The sequence below is a fragment of the Dasypus novemcinctus genome, chromosome 16, assembly GCF_030445035.2.
Source record: "Dasypus novemcinctus isolate mDasNov1 chromosome 16, mDasNov1.1.hap2, whole genome shotgun sequence".
Lineage (NCBI taxonomy): Eukaryota > Metazoa > Chordata > Mammalia > Cingulata > Dasypodidae > Dasypus > Dasypus novemcinctus.
Genome location: NC_080688.1, coordinates 41917606 through 41939238, shown reverse-complemented (window position 1 = coordinate 41939238; position 21633 = coordinate 41917606). Strand labels below are relative to the sequence as shown.

Below are 21633 nucleotides of genomic sequence, written 5' to 3'. Positions count from 1 at the left end.
CATATGAAAAAACTAGAAAGTAGACTATAAGCTTTATATCAAAGTTAAATTTCTTGAACTTGATAACTGCACTTAAGGTGGTTATATAAGAGAATATCCTTATTCTTAGAAAATATACATGACAGTATTAAGTGTTCAAGGAGCATGATGATACAATCTATATTCAAGTGTTCAGAAAATGGATAGATAGGCAGACACACAGGCAGACAGACGGACAGACAGAATGACATGGCTAATATGGCAAAATGTTAAAATTGGTGGAACTAGGTATCTTGGTGAATATGGGTATGCCGCAGTACTCTCTTTGGAGTTTGTAAAGTCCTATAAGATTGAAAGTATTTCAAAATAGAGAGGTTTTTTTTAGAAGTATTAATACAAAATTCTAAATAAGAAAGGGCTTTCAGAATAGAACACAAGGCCAGAGATAAAAATAAAAGGCTTATTTTGTTTTTACGAAAATAAAAGCTTTTAGATGAGCTCACACTGAAAGGAAAAGGTGGGGAAAGGCCTCGTTTCCGTAATCTATTTAAAAATATAACTCAATGGGAAAAAAGTAAATTTTAACATATACATGAAAAATTGCACATTATTCATAATTTAAATATTCTATTCAAAAATTGCTGTTTTAAAACACCCGGTAGCAAAGATAATACCTAGTGTTAATGACGGCATGGGAGACAGGCATTCTTATTTATTACTGACAGTTGTAAAAACTGATATAACTTATTCAGGGGGTAATATTTTAATGTTACTAAAAATCAAAAGAACTTATGGATAAATGATATTGAGATTGGAATTGACTTCAAAATAACCTGAGGTGGGGGGAGTTGTTATAAATGAAAGCAGATTAGGCATAAATCAATAGTGATGGCAGCAGGGTGCTTGGGAGCTTCTTTTTTTTAATTTTCTATTTTTAAAGATTTATTTATTTCTCTCCCCTTCCCTCCCCCCACCCCGGTTGTCTGTTCTCTGTGTCTATTTGCTGCATCATCTTCTTTTGTCTGCTTCTGTTGTTGTCAGCAGCACGGGAATTTGTGTTTCTTTTTGTTGCATCATCTTGTTGTGTCAGCTCTCCATGTGAGCGGCACCATTCCTGGGCAGGCTGTGTGGCTTTTGCGCTGTGGCTCTCCTTACGGGGAGCACTCCTTGTGCATGGGGCTCCCCTATGCAGGGGACACCCCTGCGTGGCAGGGCACTCCTTGCATGCATCAGCACTGCACATGGGCCAGCTCCCCACGGGTCAAGGAGGCCCGGGGTTTGAACCATGGACCTCCCAGGTGGTAGACGGACACCCTAACCACTGGGCCAAGTCCACAGGGAGCTTCTTATACTATTCTTTCTACTTTTGTATGCGTTTGAATTTTTCAATAAAGTTTTTCTTTTTGTGTCATACCCTTTAATTCTGGAATTCCATTTCTAGGAACTGAGCCTATAGTTGCATTATACAAGCACACAACAATGTAAGTAAAAGGAAGTTCTCTGAAGCAATAATATAAAAAACCCGGGAACAACATAAATGCCCAATAAAGAGTTGGCTGAAAGAATTATGATTTATCTAAATACTGTAATATACCTTTAAAAAGTATGAGGTAAACCTATATGATGCAGGCTATGGAAGGGGTAAATATCAAGGGCAAAGCAGTAGGTATCGTTTGATCAAATTTAAGTAAAAACACAGGGCAGGAGGTGGAGACTGGAAATCTGGGAGGAGAAACGTTTACTTTTCCATATATTTTTATACAGCAAAGTAGTTTGCTTTTTTTATTTTTTATTTATTTAAAAGATTTACTTTTAATTTATTTCTCTCCCCTTCCCTGCTCCAGTTGTCTGCTCTCTGTGTCCATTCACTGTGTGTTCTTCTGCATCTGCTTGTAATCTTGTCAGCGGCACCCAGAATCTGTCTCTTTTTGTTGCGTCATCTTGCTGCGTCAGCTCTCTGTGTGTGCGGCGCCACTCCTGGGCAGGCTGCACATTTTTCATGCTGGGCGGCTCTCCTTACGGGGTGCACTCCTTGCACATGGGCTCTCCTACGCGGGGGACACCTCGCACACATCAGCACTGCGCATGGGCCAGCTCATCACATGGGTCAGGAGACCCTGGGTTTGAACCTTGGACCTCCCATGTGGTAGGCAGATGCCCTATCAGTTGGCCCAAATCTGCTTCCCTAGTTTGTTTTTTTTAGAATGTGAACATATTTCAATTATTATATTTATAATGAAAAAGAGCTGGATTTTAAAAATCCTTCATCTATTTAAAGTGATTGTCATTCATTTAGGAAATGTCAATGTTCAGGGTCAATGTTGGTGAGATTCTTGCCTCAAAGTGCATTTCCTGTTTTTTTTTTAGGAGGTAATGAAGATTGAACCCAGGACCTGGTATATAGGAAGCAGGCACTCAACCACCGAGCTACACTGGCTCCCCTCAAAGCGCATTTAAATTTCATAGAGCAGAATACTTGGCCTTTCTACTGCTGTCCCCATCCAGGGCTCTTACCCCACCTCTCTCTCAGCCCTAATGATTGATCCTAAAATCTAACATGGTAACAAATAATTGCTCTGAAGATGTAAGATCCTTCCTTGGAGTTAAACAACAATATGTATTGAGCATATACACGCCCAGTTCTGTGAAGAATACAAAGGAACAGGATTATAGTCTCTGCCCCAGAAATTTATAATCTAACAGAAGAAAAAATATACATACAAGGAACAATCTGAGAACACAAATACCATGCAAACACATTATGTGCTCATAAAAGGAGAAGTCATTGTGGGAATGAACCGTTAGGGCTCATAAAAGAAATAAGATGGCAGATACAGTCTTAATAGATGAGCAGGATTTAGTTACGTTAGAGGCGAGCAGATTAGGTAAAACTGCTAGAAAGAATGCACCGAAATACATAATTGAGATAGTAAGCTAAATTATTTACATGTCTTTCCTTATGATGTGGGGGCATTTTGGGGACTTGGAGTTATCCTAAATGATATTGCAGGGACATAAGCAGGACATTTTATATCCTGCCATAACCCAATTAATTGACCTGGGGAGAGTGCAAACTACAGTGCAAACTCTAATTCATGCAGTGCAGCAGTGCTCCAAAAGGTATTCATCAAATGCAATGAATATGCCATAATAATGAAAGAGGTTGTTGATGTGGGAGGAATGGGGGTGGGATGCGGGGTGGGGTATATGGGAACCTCTTATATTTTTTAATGTAACATTTTTTGTGATCTACGTATCTTTTTAAAAAAAGACAATAAAAAATAAATACATACACACAGGACACACACAAAAAAAGAGGTTGCAATGGGTAAAGCTGGAACAATTTGAGCAAAATAAATATAGGCATACTTCAAAAAAACAAAAAAAGAAAAGAAAGTGAAAAGCCAGTCTACTCAATGGGAAAAAAATATTTAAAATTAATTAATTAACAAAGATTATTTCAATACCTCACTTCCAGATCCAGATTCTAGTGGTCTCTTCTTCCTTGGTCCAATAGCTGCAAGAGCTGTGAGATTAGCATCTCTATACTGTATCTGTGCAAGCTCCAACTGTTGTAACTAGATGGAAAAAAAGAATTCAATGTTTACACACAGTCATGCTCAGAAGGGGAAAGAAACTGATCACTAAGCCTACTTCTGTGTTTTTCACCAAATAAGGTTAGAGTGTAAAATAAATATTAGATTCCTTTAGCAGTCAATGGCACATTTCCTGATTTCTTTATTCTGTCATATTATTTTTAATCCTGTATTTCTAAAGAGAAGGGCCAAACTTAGATAAGGGAGAAGTACAGAAGAAATGAAAGATACCTAAAGCAGAATCTCTGCCCAGTTTAAATACAGGTAAGACATTCCTTAAGAGTAAGTTCAACAGTGAATTGAAAAGAGACTGGGCAAACTACCACCAACCTTTCAGATGAAAAATTTACTCTGAAACAAAATTTTTATACATTATAGTAAACAGTTCTATGCTGTATGATTTACAAAGCACTTTCCTCATTTAACTATCACAACTACATTGAAACTAACTCATTTAACTATCACAACTACATTGAAAGATACATGTTAATCTTACATAACATGAAAATCATTCCCACAGCTCATTCTGTTTTTAGTTAATGGAGACAGTGAGGCTCTAAGAGGGGAAAACTTCATGAAGGCCATACAAGTAGTAAGTGGTAGAAACAGAAATCAGAGCCAAGGGTGCTTCATTACAAACCTCAACACATTAAAATACATTTATTTTCTCACTTGCAAATAAAAGTCATGGTCTTGGCTCTACATCTTCATGGCAAAAATACAAAATGATTTAGTACTATTTTGTTGTATGGGTTTCATCATACTTAACCAGGAAAGCCCAAAGCTTTAAAGTATAATTTTTTCAGTTACTATCCAGGCACATAGGCAAAACTATTAAGAGGTACTCATGGAAGAGGACTTATGAAAAGACAGATGAGTAAGATAGTAAAATTGCAAAATAAATACATGAAATCTAGGATTGTTTCAAGGCAGGTAACTGTCAACTGGCATTCTATAAAACAAAAAAGGTGAGAAAGTCAAAATAAAGCATGGCTAGGATCATAACTTTTTCCATAAGAGGAAGTATTTAATTTCCATGAAAAACTTATTTAAAACATATAATCAAGCAAAAATCTTATTATCATGTAGGAAAAGGAGGAAAGAACTTGGGGTTCAGTAAAATATTTTAAAAAGTCCAAATTTCAAGAAAGTCAACTGAAAATAATCACTTGGGGATTTATATTGAGAACATTATGTTCAAAGTATACTAAGGAAGTTTTTAACACATGTTAAGAAAAAAGCAAGATGAAAAGAGAAGTACTTCATAGTGAATTAATCAGCATCAAGGAGATACAGAGTAATGAAACCCGACTTTAAGAATACTTCAGATTATTTTTTTAACATTAGAAGAAAGGTACAGAATAAGCCATAGGTAATGGACTCTTTACTAAAGCAGAAAACAGTTAACTAAACAAAGTGAACTGAGGATCATTTTCCATTTGCTCCACAAATTGCAGTGTATAAGTCATTCTTTTAAACTATTTGCACACTTATCACAATCCAGAATTTTTAGATAACAAAACAACTATTTTATTAGATTGGTGCAAAAGTAATTGTGGTTCCTGCATTTTTAAATTTGCCATTTGATACTGAAATACAGTCTTTTTTTTTTTTTTTAAAGATTTATTTATTTATTTAATTCCCTTCCCCTCCCCCGGTTGTCTGTTTTCTGTGTCTTTTTTTTGCTGCGTCTTGTTTCTTTGTCCGCTTCTGTTGTTGTCAGCGGCAGGGGAAGTGTGGGCGGCGCCATTCCTGGGCAGGCTGCTCCCTCCTTCGCGCTGGGCGGCTCTCCTTATGGGTGCACTCCTTGCGCGTGGGACTCCCCTACACGGGGGACACCCCTGTGTGGCAGGGCACTCCTTGCGCGCATCAGCACTGCGCATGGGCCAGCTCCACACGGGTCAAGGAGGCCCGGGGCTTGAACCGCGGACCTCCCATGTGGTAGACGGACGCCCTAACCACTGGGCCAAAGTCTGTTTCCCTGAAATACATTCTTAAATGTGGTTATGCTATGTATCCTTTAAATGTGAATTTCTTTTTTTTTTTAAGATTTATTTATTTATTTAATTTCCCTCCCTCCCCTGGTTGTCTGTTCTTGGTGTCTATTTGCTGCCTCTTGTTTCTTTGTCCGCTTCTGTTGTCGTCAGCCGCATGGGAAGTGTGGGCGGCGCCATTCCTGGGCAGGCTGCACTTTCTTTTCACGCTGGACGGCTTTCACGCTGGGCGGCTCTCCTGATGGGCGCACTCCTTGCGAGTGGGACACCCTTGCGTGGCACGGCACTCCTTGCGCGCATCAGCACTGCGCATGGCCAGCTCCACACGGGTCAAGGAGGCCCGGGGTTTGAACCGCGGACCTCCCATATGGTAGACGGACGCCCTAACCACTGGGCCAAAGTCCGTTTCCCTGAATTTCTTGCTTTATGTGTTTTTGCTAATGACTTCTTACTTGCTGTTTATATTTTATTAATATATTTATTTTAGACTACGGAAATGTTATAGACAAAAAGCAAATTCAAGTGATTTTCTTATCTGAGTTCAAAATGGGTCATAAAGCGGCAGAGACAACTTGCAACATCAAAACACATTTGGCCAGGAACTGCAAATGAATGTACGGTGCAGTGGTGATTCAAGACGTTTTGCAAGGGAGACAAGAGCCTTGAAGATGAAGAGCATAGTGGCCAGCTACTGGAAGTTGACAATGACCAAGTGAGAGCAATCATCAAAGCTGATCCTCTTACAACTACACGAGAAGTTGCCGAAGAACTCAATGTCAACCATTCTCTGGTTGTTCGATATTTGGAGCAAATTGGAAAGGTCAAAAAGCTCAATAAGTGGGTGCCTCATAAGCACTGTATGCTCAGTAAATCAGTGAAATGCACCAAAAACTGCAATGACGGCAAGTGCCATTGGTCAACAGAAAGGCCCAATTCTTCTCCGTGACAATGCAAGACTGCTTGTCGCACAACCAATGCTTCAAAAATTGAACAAACTAGACTATGAAGTTTTGCCTCATCTGCCATATTCACTTGACCACTCACCAACCAGCTACCACTTCTTCAAGCATCTCAACAACTTTTGCAGGAAAGCACTTCCACAACAGCAGGATGCAGAAAATGCTTTCCAAGAGTTCGTAGAATCCCGAAGGAAGGATTTTTATGCTAGAGGAATAAACAAACTTCTCATTGGCAAAAATGTGTTGATTGTAATAGTTTCTAATCTGATTAGTAAAGATGTGTTTGAATCTAGTTACAATGATTTAAAATTCATGATTTGAAACCGCAATTCCTTTGCACCAGCGTAATAGTTAATATACCCTGTGGCACAAATCAAGCACCAAGCTATGTTTTAAGTCCTTTCCTGTAGAGAAAAATGGCATCTGCAAGTTAATTATACCAAGTGATTGGTTTTTAAATTGACCTCTGTTTTCAAATTTTCCTATCTATGTAAAAATATTTTCTCCTACTCTACAAACTATACTTTGGTTTTCTGAAGTATCAGACACAATGTTCTACAATACTTTGCAAAATTCTAACAAAAATGGGAATTGGCATAGTTTTGGTTGCACTGTAATTACAAAAAACTTTCTCAAGAACAATGTATTGACATTGGAAAAATGGTGGACTAGAAAGACAAGGGGGCTCTCTCTTCTCTCCCAGGCAAATAGCTGGAGAACAGGGAGAAACAGCCTGGGAAAAGATCTTCTAATGTTTAGGACACCAAGGGAAGGCTGGACACCACCCGAAAGAGAGAGGGGCAAAGGAAAAGAATCGTAACAGCAAAACTGTGAGTTAAAAATTGCAGATGCTACAGCCAGCAACCTCCACCACACTATAGACACTTGGGAATTCTCAGGCCTCAGGGCTGGCAGCTACAGACAAAGGGGACTCCAGGGATCCAAATCTCCAGGAAAGGGGTGAGACAGAAACACAGCCTGAGGATTACTCAGCTTTTGATTCACAGATATGGTCTGCTGTGTCTCACAAGCCCTTCCAGGCCTGGTGGGGCTGTGCCATTTTTTGCCTTACGAGCCAACTTGGGTCTAAAGAGATTTGGAACTAAAGCAATCTGACCCTCTCAATCTCTTCCTCTACTGCCTGAGACTGGTTGTTGAGAACACAGAGGGCAATGGAATTATTGCCTACCCAGAAAAAGGGAGGGCTACCAGCAAAGGTTCAAGAACTGCCTCTGAGAAAGTTTGAAACATGAGGCTCTTAGCCTCCAGGCAGGAACCTCTATCACTTTTATCCTATCCATGTTGCAGCAAACAAACTCCGACCAGGCACTGAACTGAGAGGGCTGCCAAAGAGCACCATCTACTGGCAGACCAAGGAAGTACACATGAGGAAATTGAAAGGAAATAAGAAAGAAGGCTCTTTTCGGCCATTCCACCCTCCCTCCCGAAGGCCCTAGGAAGCAGGTCTGCAAACCATTACTGATTCCAGAGCCCAGTTTTGAGACACTAATAGGGATAATCACAAAGGCCAGAACAGGCTGAACCAAGAATCTAAGAACAGCAGTAACACAGCTCCTGCCATTAAATCCCTATGAAAGAGAGAGAAAGTAAGCATCTGAGTAAATGTGCCATCCTAATCAAATGCCTAGACATCAGGAAAAAATTACAAGGAATACTAAGGAAATGGAAGACATGGCCCAAGAAAAGGAATGTATCAAAGCCCCAGAAGAGACACAGGATTTGAGACAAATAATCAAGGAGAAACACACAAATTTCCAAAATCAAATTAATGAGTTGAAAGACAATATACCTAATGAGATAAAAACAACATCAAGAAGACACTGAGGGAGCACAAAGAAGAATTTGAAAACCTGAACAAAAAAAAAGACAGAGTTCATGGGAATGAAAGACATGATAGAAAAAACACATTACAGGGACACAAAGGCAGATTTGAAATGATAGAAGAAAGAATAAGTGACACTGAAGACAGAACAGCTGAAATTGAAGAGAGGAAAAAACAGAGACAAAAGAATGGGAAAAAATTGAGCAGGGGCTCAGGGAACTGAATGATAACACAAAATACAACAACATATGTGTCATGGGAGTTCTAGGAGAAGAGGAGGGAAGAGGGGCAAAAAGAGTATTTGAGGAAATAACAGCTGAAAGTTTTCCAGCTCTCAAGAAAGATATGGACTTACATGTTCAAGAAGTGAACAATCAGAGTAAATTCAAATAGCTCTACTCCAAGACACTTACCACTCAGAATGGTAAACATCAAAGATAAAGAGAAAATTCTGAGAGCATCAAAGGAGAAGAAAACCATCACATACAAGGGATGACGAGTAAGACTTAGTGTGGATTTCTCATCAGAAACCATGGAAGCAAGAAAACAGTGGTATGATAGAATTAGGATACTGAAAGAGAAATACTGCCAGCTGAGAATTCTTTATCCAGTAAAATTATCCTACAAATATGAAGGTGAGTATAAAATATTCACAAATAAACAAAAACTAGGAGAGTTCATTAAAAAGAATCCAACTTGCAGGAAATATTAAGGGAAACCTTACACCCTGAAAGGAAATGAAGGAAGAAAGAGGCTTGGAGGAGAGTACAGAATAAAAAAATAGCAGAAAAGATAACCAAAAGAATAAAAAGACAAGAAAACAAGCTGTGACATATGAAAACCAAAGAATAAAATGGTGGAAGTAAATAATGCATTTATAGTAATATCATTGAATGTGAATGAATTAAACTCCCCAAACAAAATACACGGGCTAACAGAATGCATTAAAAAACCACAAGTCATCCACATGCTGCCTACAAGAGATTTACTTCACACCCAGGGATACAAACCTGCTCTAAGTGAAAGGTTGGAAAAAGATAATCCATACAAACAGTAACCGAAAAAGAGAAATACTTGAAATGCAAAAAAGTTAGGTACAGAAGGTCATTATATATTAATAAAAGGGACAATCCACCAGGAAGACATAACAGTTATAAATATCGATGCCCCTAACAAGAGAACCCCAAAATAATGAGGCAAACTCTGGAAAAATAAACATCTCTAAAATAGTGGTTGGAGACATCAACACACCAATCGTCTCATTAGATAGAACACCTAGATGGAAGATCAAATAAGGAAGCAGAGAACTTGAACAATATGATGAAACATATTTAATAGACATATCCAGAACGTTGCACCCAAACTCAGGTTATACATTCTTCAAGCAGTCACAGACCACATGTTAGATCACAATGCAAGTCTCAAATATAAAAAGACTGAAATTCTACAAAGCACTTACTCATAATGATCATAATGATCATAATGGAATGAAACTAGAAATCAATAATAGATGGGAAACAGGTAAATTCACGAAAGTGTGGAGGCTGAAAAGCAAACTCCTAAATAGTCAGGAGGTCAAAGAAGAAAATGTAACTGAAATTTGTAAATATATTGAGATAAATGAAAACGAGAACACAATTTACAAAAACTTATGGGACAACCTACCCTGGTGCCACAAGAAATACAAAAACTGAACAAACCAATCACATTTAAAGAGATTGAATCAGTCAACAAAAATCTCACAAAAAAGAAAAGTCCAGGGTCAGATGGCTTCACAGGTGAATTCTACCAAGCATTTTGAGAAGAATTCAAACCAATAATGTTTACAAACTCTTCACAAAAATTGTAGAAGGAAAATTACCCAACACATTTTAAGAAGCCAATATCACCCTAATACCAAAGTCAGATAAAGACATCACAAAAAAATTACAGATCTCTCTAATAAACATAGATGCAAAAATTCTCAACAAAATACTTGCAAATAGAATCCAACAGCAGATCAAAAGACTTATACATCATGACCATGTGGGATTTATTTCTGGTATGCAAGGTTGGTTCAACTTAAGAAAATCAATAAACATAACACACCATATTAACAAATGGTGCATAAAGGCTTTGACATTCTGGATAAAAACAATTCAAAAGGTAGGAATAAAAGGAAAATTCCTCAATATGATAAAAGGCATATATGAAAAACCCACAGCCATGATTGTACTTAATGGGGAAAGGTTGAAAGCATTCCCTCTAAGACTGGGAACAAAACTAGGATGCTTACAGTCACCATTGTTATTGAACATTGTGCTAGAAATTCTAGCTAGAGCAATTAGACAAGGAAAAAAAAAAGCATCCAAATAGGAAGAGAAGAAGTAAAATTTCAGTATTTGTGGATGGTATGATCCTATATTTAGAAAATTCTAAAATGCTATGATAAAGCGCCTGGAGCTACTAAACTAGTTCATCAAAGTGGCAGGATACAAGATCAACACACAAAAATCAGGAATGTTTCTGTACACTAGGTATTGAACAATTTGAGGAGGAAATCAGGGGAAAAGATTCCATTTGCAATAACAACAAAAAGACTCAAATGCCTAGGAATCAATTTAACCAAAGAAGTACAGGACCTACATGCAGAAAAATACAAAGCCATGCTAAAAGAAATTTTTAGAAGACCTAAACAAATCAAAAGACATTTGGGTTCATGGAATGGAAGACTAAATGTTGTGAAGATATAAATCCTACCCAAACTGCTTTAGAGATTCAATGCAATACCAATCAAAATTCTAAAGGCCTTCTTTACAGAAAGAGAAAAGGCAATTAATAAACTCATTTGGAAGGGAAGCACCTGAATAGCCAAAAGCTTCCTAAAAAAAGAAGAGCGATGAGGGAGGAATTTCAATGCCTGATCCTGAAAAACATTACAAAGCTACAGTGATCAGAATAGCATGGTTTTGCCATAAAGATAGACATTGAGCAGTGGAACAGAATGGAGAATCCAGAAATAAACCCTCACTTTAATGGCCAACTGGTGTTCGACAAAACTACCAAAGCCATGTTAACATGACAAAACAGTCTCTTCTCCAACAAAAGGTGCGGGTAGAACTGGATATCCATAACCAAAAGAATGAACAATAATCCCCATATCACTTGCTATACAAGAATCAATTCAAAAAGACCTGTATTCAGAAAACTACAAAACATTCTAAAAGAAACCAAAGAAGACTTAAATAAATGGAAGGACTTTCCATGTTCATGGATTGGAAGACTAAATATTGTTCTACCCAAACTGATTCACAGATTCAACACAATCTCAATAAATATCCCAAAGCCTTTTTTGCAGAAACCAAAAAACCAATAAGCAAATTTATTTGGAAGGGTAAGGTGCTCCAAATAGCCAAAAATGTCTTAAAAAAGAAGAACTAAGTTGGAAGACTCAATTCCTAACATTAAAGCATATTACATAGCTACAGTGGTAAAAACAGCATGTTACTTGGATAAGGACAGACAGATTGACCAATGGAACTGAGTTAAAAACTCAGAAATTGACTTTCACATCTATAATCAAGCCATTTTAGATGCGCTGTTAAGCCTACCCAACTGGGCCAGAACAGTGTATTCAACAAATGGGGCTGGGAGAACTGGATAGCCATTTCCAAAAGAAAGAAAACACTGTCTCACACCTTATATGAAAATTAACTCAAAATGGACCAAGGATCTAAATACAAAAACAACAACCATAAAACTACTCAAAGAATATGTACGAAAGCAGCGTCAAGCTCATGTGGCAGGTGGTAATTTCTTAAAACTGTACACCCAAAGCACAAGCAACAAAAGAAAAAATGCGACTTCCTCAAAATTCAACAATACTTTTGAACCTCAAAGGACTTTGTCAAAGGGGTGAAAAGGCAGCCGACTCACTCAATGGGAGAAAATATTTGGCAATCACAATTCTGATAAGGGTTTAATGTCCATGATATATAAAGAGATCATACAACTCAACAATATAAAGACAAACTATCCAATTAAATAATGGGCAAAAGACTTGAAATGACAACTGATGAAAGAAGAAACACAAATGGGGAAGAAACATATGAAAAAACGTTTAATGCCACTAGAAATGAGGGAAATGAAAAGCAAAAATACAATGAGATATCATTTCACATCTATTAGACTGGCTGCTATTAAAAAGCTGGAAAACTGTAAATGTTGGAGAGGATGTGGAGAGACAGAAAAGCTTATTCGCTGTTAGTGGGAATGTAGAATGGTACAGCCACATTGGAGGACTGTTTGGCAGATCCTAAGGAAGTTGAATATAGATTTGCCATGGGACCCGGCATTACCATTGCCTGGTAAAAACCCAGAAGTACTGAGAGCAGTGACATGAAGAGAAATCTGCAAATCAATGTTCATAAGAGTGTTATTCACAAAAGTCAACAGCTGGAAACAACCCAGGTGTCCATCAACTGATGAATGGATAAACAAATTGTGATGTATTCACATGATGGAATAATATGCAGCTGTAAGAAGAATGAAGTTGTAAAATCTATGACAATATGGATGAACCTGGAGGACATTATGTCGAGTGAAGTCAAGCCAGACACAAAAGGACAAATACTATATGATTGTGTTACTATGAACTAAATATATTGTGTAATATATGTGTATATGTACCCACTACATTTAAGTGAGAAATGTATGTTTTCATTAAACTGTTTTGTTTTTCGTATTTAATTGTTTATATTTTCAACTAGTAAATGTACAAAATAAAGTTTAAAAAAAACAAAAAAAGGAGAAATACAGTTGATTGCTCTAATATAAACTAAATAAATTATGTGATATAGAAATATATGAAATATGAATATGGGTAGAATTGCATATATGAGACCATTTCTCTTTGAAGCAGAACAAATATAAGTTAATACCACACAATGTTAATATCAGACAAAAAAAAAAACAACATGTTAAGTGAAGGAGACCAGACACAGAGTACTATATATTGTATGATTCCATTTATATAAAATGTAAATATAAATTAATTTATAAAGATTAAATTGGATTAGTGGTTATATAAGTCTGAGGAAGGAATGTTAAGTTGTGTGGTATCTCTTTTTGGAGTAATGAAATGGTTGCAAAATTTTTGAGATGATCAATGTACAACACTATACCAAAAGCCATTGATTATACAATTTAGACAGATCATATGGCTAGGTATATACCCAGAAGAATGTACAGCAGTGACATGAACAGACATCTGCACATTGATGGTCATAGCAGCATTATTTACAATTGTCAAAAGATGGAAACAACCCAGGTATTCATCAGCTGATGAACAAGTAAACAAATTGTGGGGTGTACACATGGAATATTATGCAGTTGAAAGAAAAAATGAAGTCATAAAGCATGTAACAACATAGATGAACCTGGAAGACATTGAGTAAAGCATGCCAGACAGAAGAGGACAAATACTGTATGATTACGCTACTATAAACTAAATATATTGTGTAATCTCATGGGGTTCATTGGAGTATGGGTCACTAGAAAATAGAGTGAGATTAGGGAATGGAAAGCTGAGGGTTAACTTATGAAGAATAGGTAAAAAGAATGTATGTTAATCTATGGAAATGAAAAGAAAATGTGAAAGCCCAACATGATCTGAAAGTAGCAGTACTATTATGTAGGTATGAAAAGGGTTTAAAGGGAAAGTCTAAGGTCACGTGTATTACTAAATAAAAGCTAAAAAATGTAACATGGAACTGTATAACGGAGTAAAACCACAAGTGAAATACGAATATGGGTAAAACTGCATATATAAGACTGTTTTTCTTTGAAATTGAACAAACGTATGAAAACACAAGATGTTAATATCAGACAAAAAAACCATTATGCTAAGTGAAAGAAACCAGACTAAAATACTACATATTGTATAACTCCATTTAAATAAAATGTAAATATGAATCAATTTACAAAGATGATATTGGATTAGTAGGGCTGGGGAAGGACTGCTAAGAGATGTGGAGTTTTTCTTTTTGGAATAATGAAATTGTTCCAAAATATTTTGTGGTGATGAATGCACAAAATTGTGATGATACTAAAAGCCATTGATTATACACTTTGGATAGATCATGATATGTTAATATATTTCAACAAAACTGCTTAATAAATAAATAACCATGCAAGAATTGTCAGAACAGCAGGTATGTACAGCAGGGGAAGCATAGAGAGATCAAGGGTAAAAAATTTTGTTCTTGGCTCTCTGTCTATAGGAGCCTGCACCAAATCTCCATCCTTCTCTCTCATTTTTCAGCAAGCTCTGTTCTTTCCCCCCATTTCCCAATAAACTTTTTTACTGGCCTAGCCAAACTGGCATGTTCTTAAATTCTTTTATGTGACATAGCCAAGAACCTAAAGGAATCAAACATTTCCTGGCCTTTGTTTGGCAAAGCGACAGCCAGGTCTAGAGGCAGGTGCATTCCCTGACCCCTGCTGGAGACTGGTGAGTTTTAATTAAGGCCTGTCTATGCCCTCTTTAAATTCTGTCATTTAAAGGGGGTTCCTGGATAGGCTCCCACAGGATATAAACTTGGTTGGCCCAGACTTCTGGCTCCCTCTTCAGAGGTAGTAGGGGCGAGCCACCATATCGTGACGGTCCAAGGATGTTCTTGGTGAAACCATCCTTGAGACCTGACTGGGCATGTGGCCTAAGATGAGCAGGAATCAGCTGGGAGTTTACCAGGCCCTCTTTGTGAGTTCAGAATGGCTATCACCTATTGTATCATTTCCTTAGACTACTAGTTAACGCCTTTTAATTAGAATTGCCTTTGATGTTCCAACTACTGCTGTCCTCATTTTGGGTCTGTGAGATTCTTTAGAATGCCTTAGAACCAGAAAATGCATGTGTTAGTGAGGCCTGAGTCCCTCCCTTGGTTGTTCTCTGAAGTTTTGTTCTTTCTCAGCCCTGGGAAGCCATGAGATTCTCGGGGGGGTGAGGGTGGGGGGGAGGTGTCCCTGAGGCTGTTTGCTGGCAAGTCACAGGACAATTAGTCTTTATTTTTTTTTAGAAGATATTTTGCTCTTTTAAAAAATATATTTATTTATTTATTTATCATCCCCACCCCCACCCCATTGCCTGCTCTCAGTCCATTTGCTGTGTGTTCTTCTGTGTCTGCTTGTACTCTCATTAGGCAGCTCTGGGAACCAATCCTGGGACCTTCAGAGAGGGAGAGATGAGATCACTATCTTGTACCACATCAGCTCCCTGATCTGCTGCATCTCTTATTATCTCTCCTTTGTGTCTCTTTTCGTTGCATCATATTGCTGCACTAGCTCTCTGCCTGGGCCAGCACTCTGCACGGACAGCTCACCACATGGGCCAGCTTGCCTTCACCAGGAGGCCCTGGGCATCAAACCCTGGACTCCTATATGGTAGACGGGAGTCCAGTTGCTTGAGCCATATCCGCTTCCCCTCTAGTTTTTTTAAATGGGCTTTTAATGACAGGTTTAACTATGGAACTTAGACCCTGGGGGTCGCCATGAGGTGAGTTCTCTCATAGCCATCTGCAAAGTAGGCAAAAGAAAGGTACCTAGACAGCTCCTTACCTAGTGTCAGCCGGGCTTGGGTGTTCAGTCCTGGAGCTGGGCCCAGATACCCCCAAGACCTCTAAGGGCTCTGGGAAAGCCTAGAGACATAAGGCTCCCGATCCCTGGAACGTGGAGACAGCGAGCAGGTCACCCTGATTTCCAAGATGCTGGCTCAGGAACAATCCGCTCAGCAAGATCTTACAGTAGGACACCATCCAGACTGAGAATTCTGGCAGACTCCCCATTGGGGTGCCTGCTCAGAAATTGGGACTACCTGTATACTGATGATCTAAAAAGAAAGGCTAATCTTTTCCTGCCATACCACATGGCCACAGTATGGCCAAAAGTGGGCTCTATATGGGACGCTGAATTCCAATTAAACCTGCATAAGAGAGAAGGAGAGGACAGACAGATCTGAGGGCAAAGACCATGTGGTCATGTCTCCTTAGAGGGATAAGGAAATGTAATAACAAACCAGATGATTTTAAATAAGCTCAGGGAAATTTGCTCAGAGGCAGAACCTAGAAACTAGCCTTATTTCGAAGATCACTCGCAGAGGCAATAAAAAAACCCTCTTGGTAGATCCTAACTCTACAGAAGGACAGATCCTACTAGGAAGTCCAGTTTGCCTTGGATATCCGTAGAAAGCTGCAGAAACTTTCCCTGGGCCCCCAAACTTCCATTAACTCCCTTTTAGAACAGCCTTTTCAGCAATCAAGACCATGCTGCTAAGATGGAGACTGTAACGAGGGATGGGCACAGGGCTGAGACAAGCTCATCTTTTAACTGCTGCCATTAAACGCACCAGTGGCCTCACGGTTGCTTGAATACAGGCTCCCTGTCAGTAGGAACCTTGACCCAAGCTGCCTCACCATGCTGTCCACTGAGAACTTGTCCGGGGGAAGGATGGAAGGGGCCTGAAGCCATGTGTGAACCATCAACTAGAGTAGCCCCAGGTGACCCTTGACCTGGCAGGTAAGAGTGTTGATTTTCTTAATTAACATGGGAGCCAACCACTTGGTCCTAGTCTGCACTCCAGACCTCTCTAACCTTGGTTGTGCCTAATAAGAGGAGTGAATGGGGAATCAAGATCTAGGCTGTTTTACTGAATCTCTCCCCTGTAAAATAAGGAACCTCCTCATATGCCATCAATTAAGATTAAAAAGTTCCTAGAAAATGGTTTTGTCAGCTCTTTCTCTATGATAAGGGTATAAAATTCTCTGTTCTCTTTTAACCTCTGCTTAACTTTGTCAGTCACCTTTACCTAGGAAATCAGATTTGGGGTTTGCTTGCTACAAACTGGACAACAGTGAAAGGTAACCCAAAAATGATCTTTAAAGGTCAATACTGTCCTGCAATTGGATTTGATGTATAAATCACAAGACGAATTGGTTCAACTGCTAGAAAAGCATAAAAAACTTAGCAAAATTGTTACTAATAAAATTCTTGTGGCTTGGTTAGTAAAAGTGCCAGATTTGCTTTAAAGTACAAACGTACTAGAAACTGTACCTGAAAGTTATCATTATATAGATACCTTTATATTATGAAACAGCAGAAGGATAATATCTAAAATTGCTGTAACTGTGTGGATTTAGCTATAGTAATGGTAATTATAAACTGAACTTAATTATGCCCAGTATATACTATAGTAAAAGAATTCTAAACTGAGTTTGTCTTTGTTTATGGTTATTTCAGGGTTGGCTTCACCTTTGATGGTAACTACTCCATTCTCCAAATTGTAGCCTGGCAACTTCTGTCCCCCATGGCTCAGGGGAAAACAGACTAGAGACACCCTCCTGTCTCCTGTCCATCCACTGGTGCCAAAATCCCTGCTGTCTCTTGTGACTCCAGGTGTGGAATTCTTCAATCCTCGGAGTTGAACATCCTCTCTTCCAGTCCAGTGGTTGCAGGAGTCCTGTTATCTCTGAGGATGGGAGAGTGGAGCAGGCCTCCCACCTTGAGTGCTGATGTTCCTAAAAGCAGCAAGTCATGAGAAATACTTGGTTTCCCTGAGACTTCAGTGACCTCAGTGAATATGTACTAGAATTAGTCTTGCTCATCCAAGGTCTGTCAAAGTCAAAAGGGGAAATAAGCAAAGCTCTGAAGCAAAGTAAAATGTTGTAAATTGTATTTTAAAATCTTGAGAACAATTTGTTTATGAGCCAATAATTAAAAGGATGAAAATTCTTGTGCAAAACTGCATGGTCACAGTGCAAATTACAGTAATTAGAAATAGCCTTCAAAGAAATCTTGTAAATGTTATTTTACAGTTAAACTTATTTTGTAAAAGAAACAGAGTTTTAAGTAACTTTAGTGAATTGTGTTTTTGTATCTAACTCTCTATTTGTGTCTTCCTATTTGCTCAGTGTATAACTTCATATATCGGGATGGTAATATCAAATTAACAAATGAGAATTCTTAAAAGAGCTCTATTTAAATAGTTAAAAATTAAATATGCTGTTATATACGTGAATGAATATTCCTGGAGCTCAAATTAGGCTAAGCAGGATGGAAAAGTCACATAGAAATCTGTACCTAGAAACTATTGAGAAAGGGAAAAAGATTTTCCTGAGCTTTTTGACATGCCCAGCCCCCAGGGCCTTCTCTTTGCAAGAGCTCTAAGGGAGGGGCTAAGTGTGGCAGATTAAAACTCTTGTCTTCTAGACTGGAGAATTAAGAATCAGTTTGCTTGTAATTCCCCAATTTAAACCTTTCACCAGCTTTAAAATAAGGGTGGTTAATAATCCAATTGTCATATTTAAGTAAGTAAAGGTAAAAGTCCTTGAAAGCTATGGAAAGATCTTTTCTAAATTATGATTAAAACAAATTTTAAAATTATAATATATTCCAGAACCTAGCAGTCAGTATGCTTTTAAGATTCTTCAGTTTTAGAATTTTATTAAAGAAAAGAGCTTCCAGTCTCCTATAAAGGAAAGAAAAAGAACATTCCCTACATAAACTATAATGGTTTTGTTACAGGTTCCCCCTTAAAAGGTTTGCAATGATTAACAGGTCATAAGACCTTGACTCAATTACCCTGTGACATAAAATTGAAGAAAGGCAGCTTCCAGCCATAACCTCCATAGCCTACAGTCTAGGAGGCAGCCCATCCCCTCTGGAACAATGAACAAAGTGGAGCTGATAAGGGCCTTCACCCACTCCCAGCCCAGGCACCACCAACCCCTCCTGCATTCCAAGAATGCCCTAGCCCACTACCCACTAGCCATTTGGCCCCAGGCTGTATGTACTCAGTTTCTCCGCCTATTGATGTACTGTATAAAGTCATATCTACCACCCTCCAGGGGCAGAATGAAGTCTCTCTTCAGACCCCTGCCATGCTGGTTTAATCATCAGACTCCTTCCATTGGGAGAGCGTCCCAATAAACATTCTGCCTGCAATCATCAGTCTCCATGTCCCAGTTTCTCTCACAGGTTTCAATTTTATTTAGCTTAGGTGCAATTTCCCTAGGTTTACAGGATACCAATTAAATGAATTAATATTATATGTATTAAATATTTATGATGATGAAAGTTTTAAGTTCCTGTTTAATGAAATTAATTTAAAGAAGGAAATGTAGATCTGCCCTCTCTTAAATGGATAAATTAAATTTCATTAATTATTGTCATTTAATAAATTTATTTTAAGGTACAGTAGCCAGTCTATGTGGTTATGGTTAATTATAAGGAGGTACAGCAGTTTGATATGGTTATGAATTCCAAAAATAGATACTGGATTATGTTTGTAATCTGGCCTGTACCTGGGCATGATTAAGTTATGATTAGGGCTTTGACTGGGCCACGTCATTAGGGCATTGAGTCCCCATCCACTAAGGGACTCACAGATAAAAGGTATGGCAAAGGACAGAGTTGAAGGTTTTTGATGTTGGAGTTTGATGCTGAAGACTTAACCTGGAGCCCTGGGAAGTAAGCTCACAGAGGAAAGAGAAGCAAGCCCCAGGAAGAGAGGAACCCTGAGCCCAGGAAGAAGCAAGCCCTGGGAAGAAAGGAACCCTAAACCCAGAGAGAAGCAAGACCCTGGAAGAGAGGAACCCAGGAAGCCTGAACCCTCGCAGCCATCAGCAGCCATCTTGCTCCAACATGTGAAAACAGACTTTGGTGAGGGAAGAAGTAATTTATGCTTTATGGCCTGGCATCTGTAAACTCCTACCCCAAATAAATACCCTTTATAAAAAACAACCAATTTCTGGTATTTTGCATCAGCTCCCCTTTGGCTGACTAATACAGGAAGTAAAAGCATCTTCTAAACTGAAGCATTTGAATGCCTAATTCCAAGAAGCCATTATTAATTAAAAACCTAAATTGTTATTAATAACAAAAAGTAACTTCATAACAGGGAAACCTGTCAGAGGTCACTTCAGTTTGTATCTTAAAGTGGTGGTAAGGAAAGGTAACCTTGATTCCATTGGGAATCTTCAGTTTTCATAAAATAATTGAGAAGGTTTTTCCTGTAGTGTTCAAGCAAAATAAGTGTTAATTAACATCATCATGGTAAAGGTACAGAAGTTAAAAAGCAAAGCACTAAAAAGTTAAGTATATTTAGTATATTATAAATGGCACTGGAAGTGTGTTGAAAGTGTATAAAAATCAAGAGAGATTTCAGTATTGTCAAACTCTCCTGCACATTCAAACCAGGCCAAAATACCTTGCATATTACTTCTCTATTTGAATTATTGGCTAGGTTGATCACTGACCCCTAAAATAATGAAGGTATCTATTACATCTCTGGTTATGCCCCTGAAGTGGATGGAAAGTATGTTGCAGTTTCAGACTCCTAGAGCAGCCAGCAATGGCTATATATGGCCAGAGGTACAATGGGCAGTGCCTCCAGATTGGCTTTGTTTTGTAGTGTCTAAGGGTACTATGTACCTGGCTGGTAAAACACAGAGTCTTAACTTCCTAGTCTCTCTTTTGGGTTAAAGCATGCTGGCGATGTGAAGGGCATACATACCAAGCGAAGCAACAATTACCAGAGTACTATAAGTAGAACTTAAAAAAACACAAATGGCATTATGGCCTGCTCCCATGGAGAGATGACATATACGGTATTGCAAAAATTTAGATATATCAATTGCAGCTCAAAGAGGAACTTGTACATTGTCCAGTATTAAGTACTGTACCTATATCCCCAATGATTATGATGATGTATTTTCTATTCCAAATCATATGCAGAAGGATAGCGAACATGTTAAAAGTCCTGGTAAACTTAATTCATTTTCTAAGTAGTTAACAAATGCGCTTGTAAGATAAAGGAATGGTTCTCTTAAGCACTGTCTTTATTTTGTTTGCCATATGCCTGTCTTGTTGTTGCCTATACTGTCTTTCTGAGTTTATGTCTAGGGCAGTGCCTCTCTTCATACCTCTCCTAGCTGTCCTAAGCATAACCACTGCTGTGGGAAGTGGGGACAGCAGTTTATACCCACCCAGGAGGTCTACCACAATCTCTCCGTAGAAATAACCAACAGCAAAAAAAAGAACTCAAAGAAGAATGCTGTTTCCCATCAACTTTGGGAGGATGCAGCCTCCGAAGGCACCAAGCCTTTCTCACTCTCATAGTCCAGTATGTCATGGCTGGCCCCCTTTCCAGGCCTGTTTAACACCATCTTCTTTATCTTTTTAGTGTGACCATGTATCTTCAAAATTCTAATTAAGTTTATTTCTTACAGGAT

The 21633-nt window shown here is 38.4% G+C and overlaps 1 protein-coding gene across 3 annotated transcripts in view; it reads right to left on the bottom strand.

Annotated features, from left to right (window-relative positions):
* The window catches only part of TAF4B (TATA-box binding protein associated factor 4b), a 173604-nt gene that overhangs the window by 32856 nt on the left and 119115 nt on the right, over positions 1-21633 (bottom strand). For all 3 annotated transcript variants that reach the window (XR_011645958.1, XM_004465145.4, XM_004465146.4), the window contains one exon: positions 3447-3557. Coding sequence is in view for 2 of the 3 variants with exons in the window: in XM_004465145.4 (XP_004465202.1) it covers positions 3447-3557 (111 nt within the window). In the remaining variant the exon portion in view is untranslated. The remainder of the gene's footprint in view (positions 1-3446; positions 3558-21633) is intronic.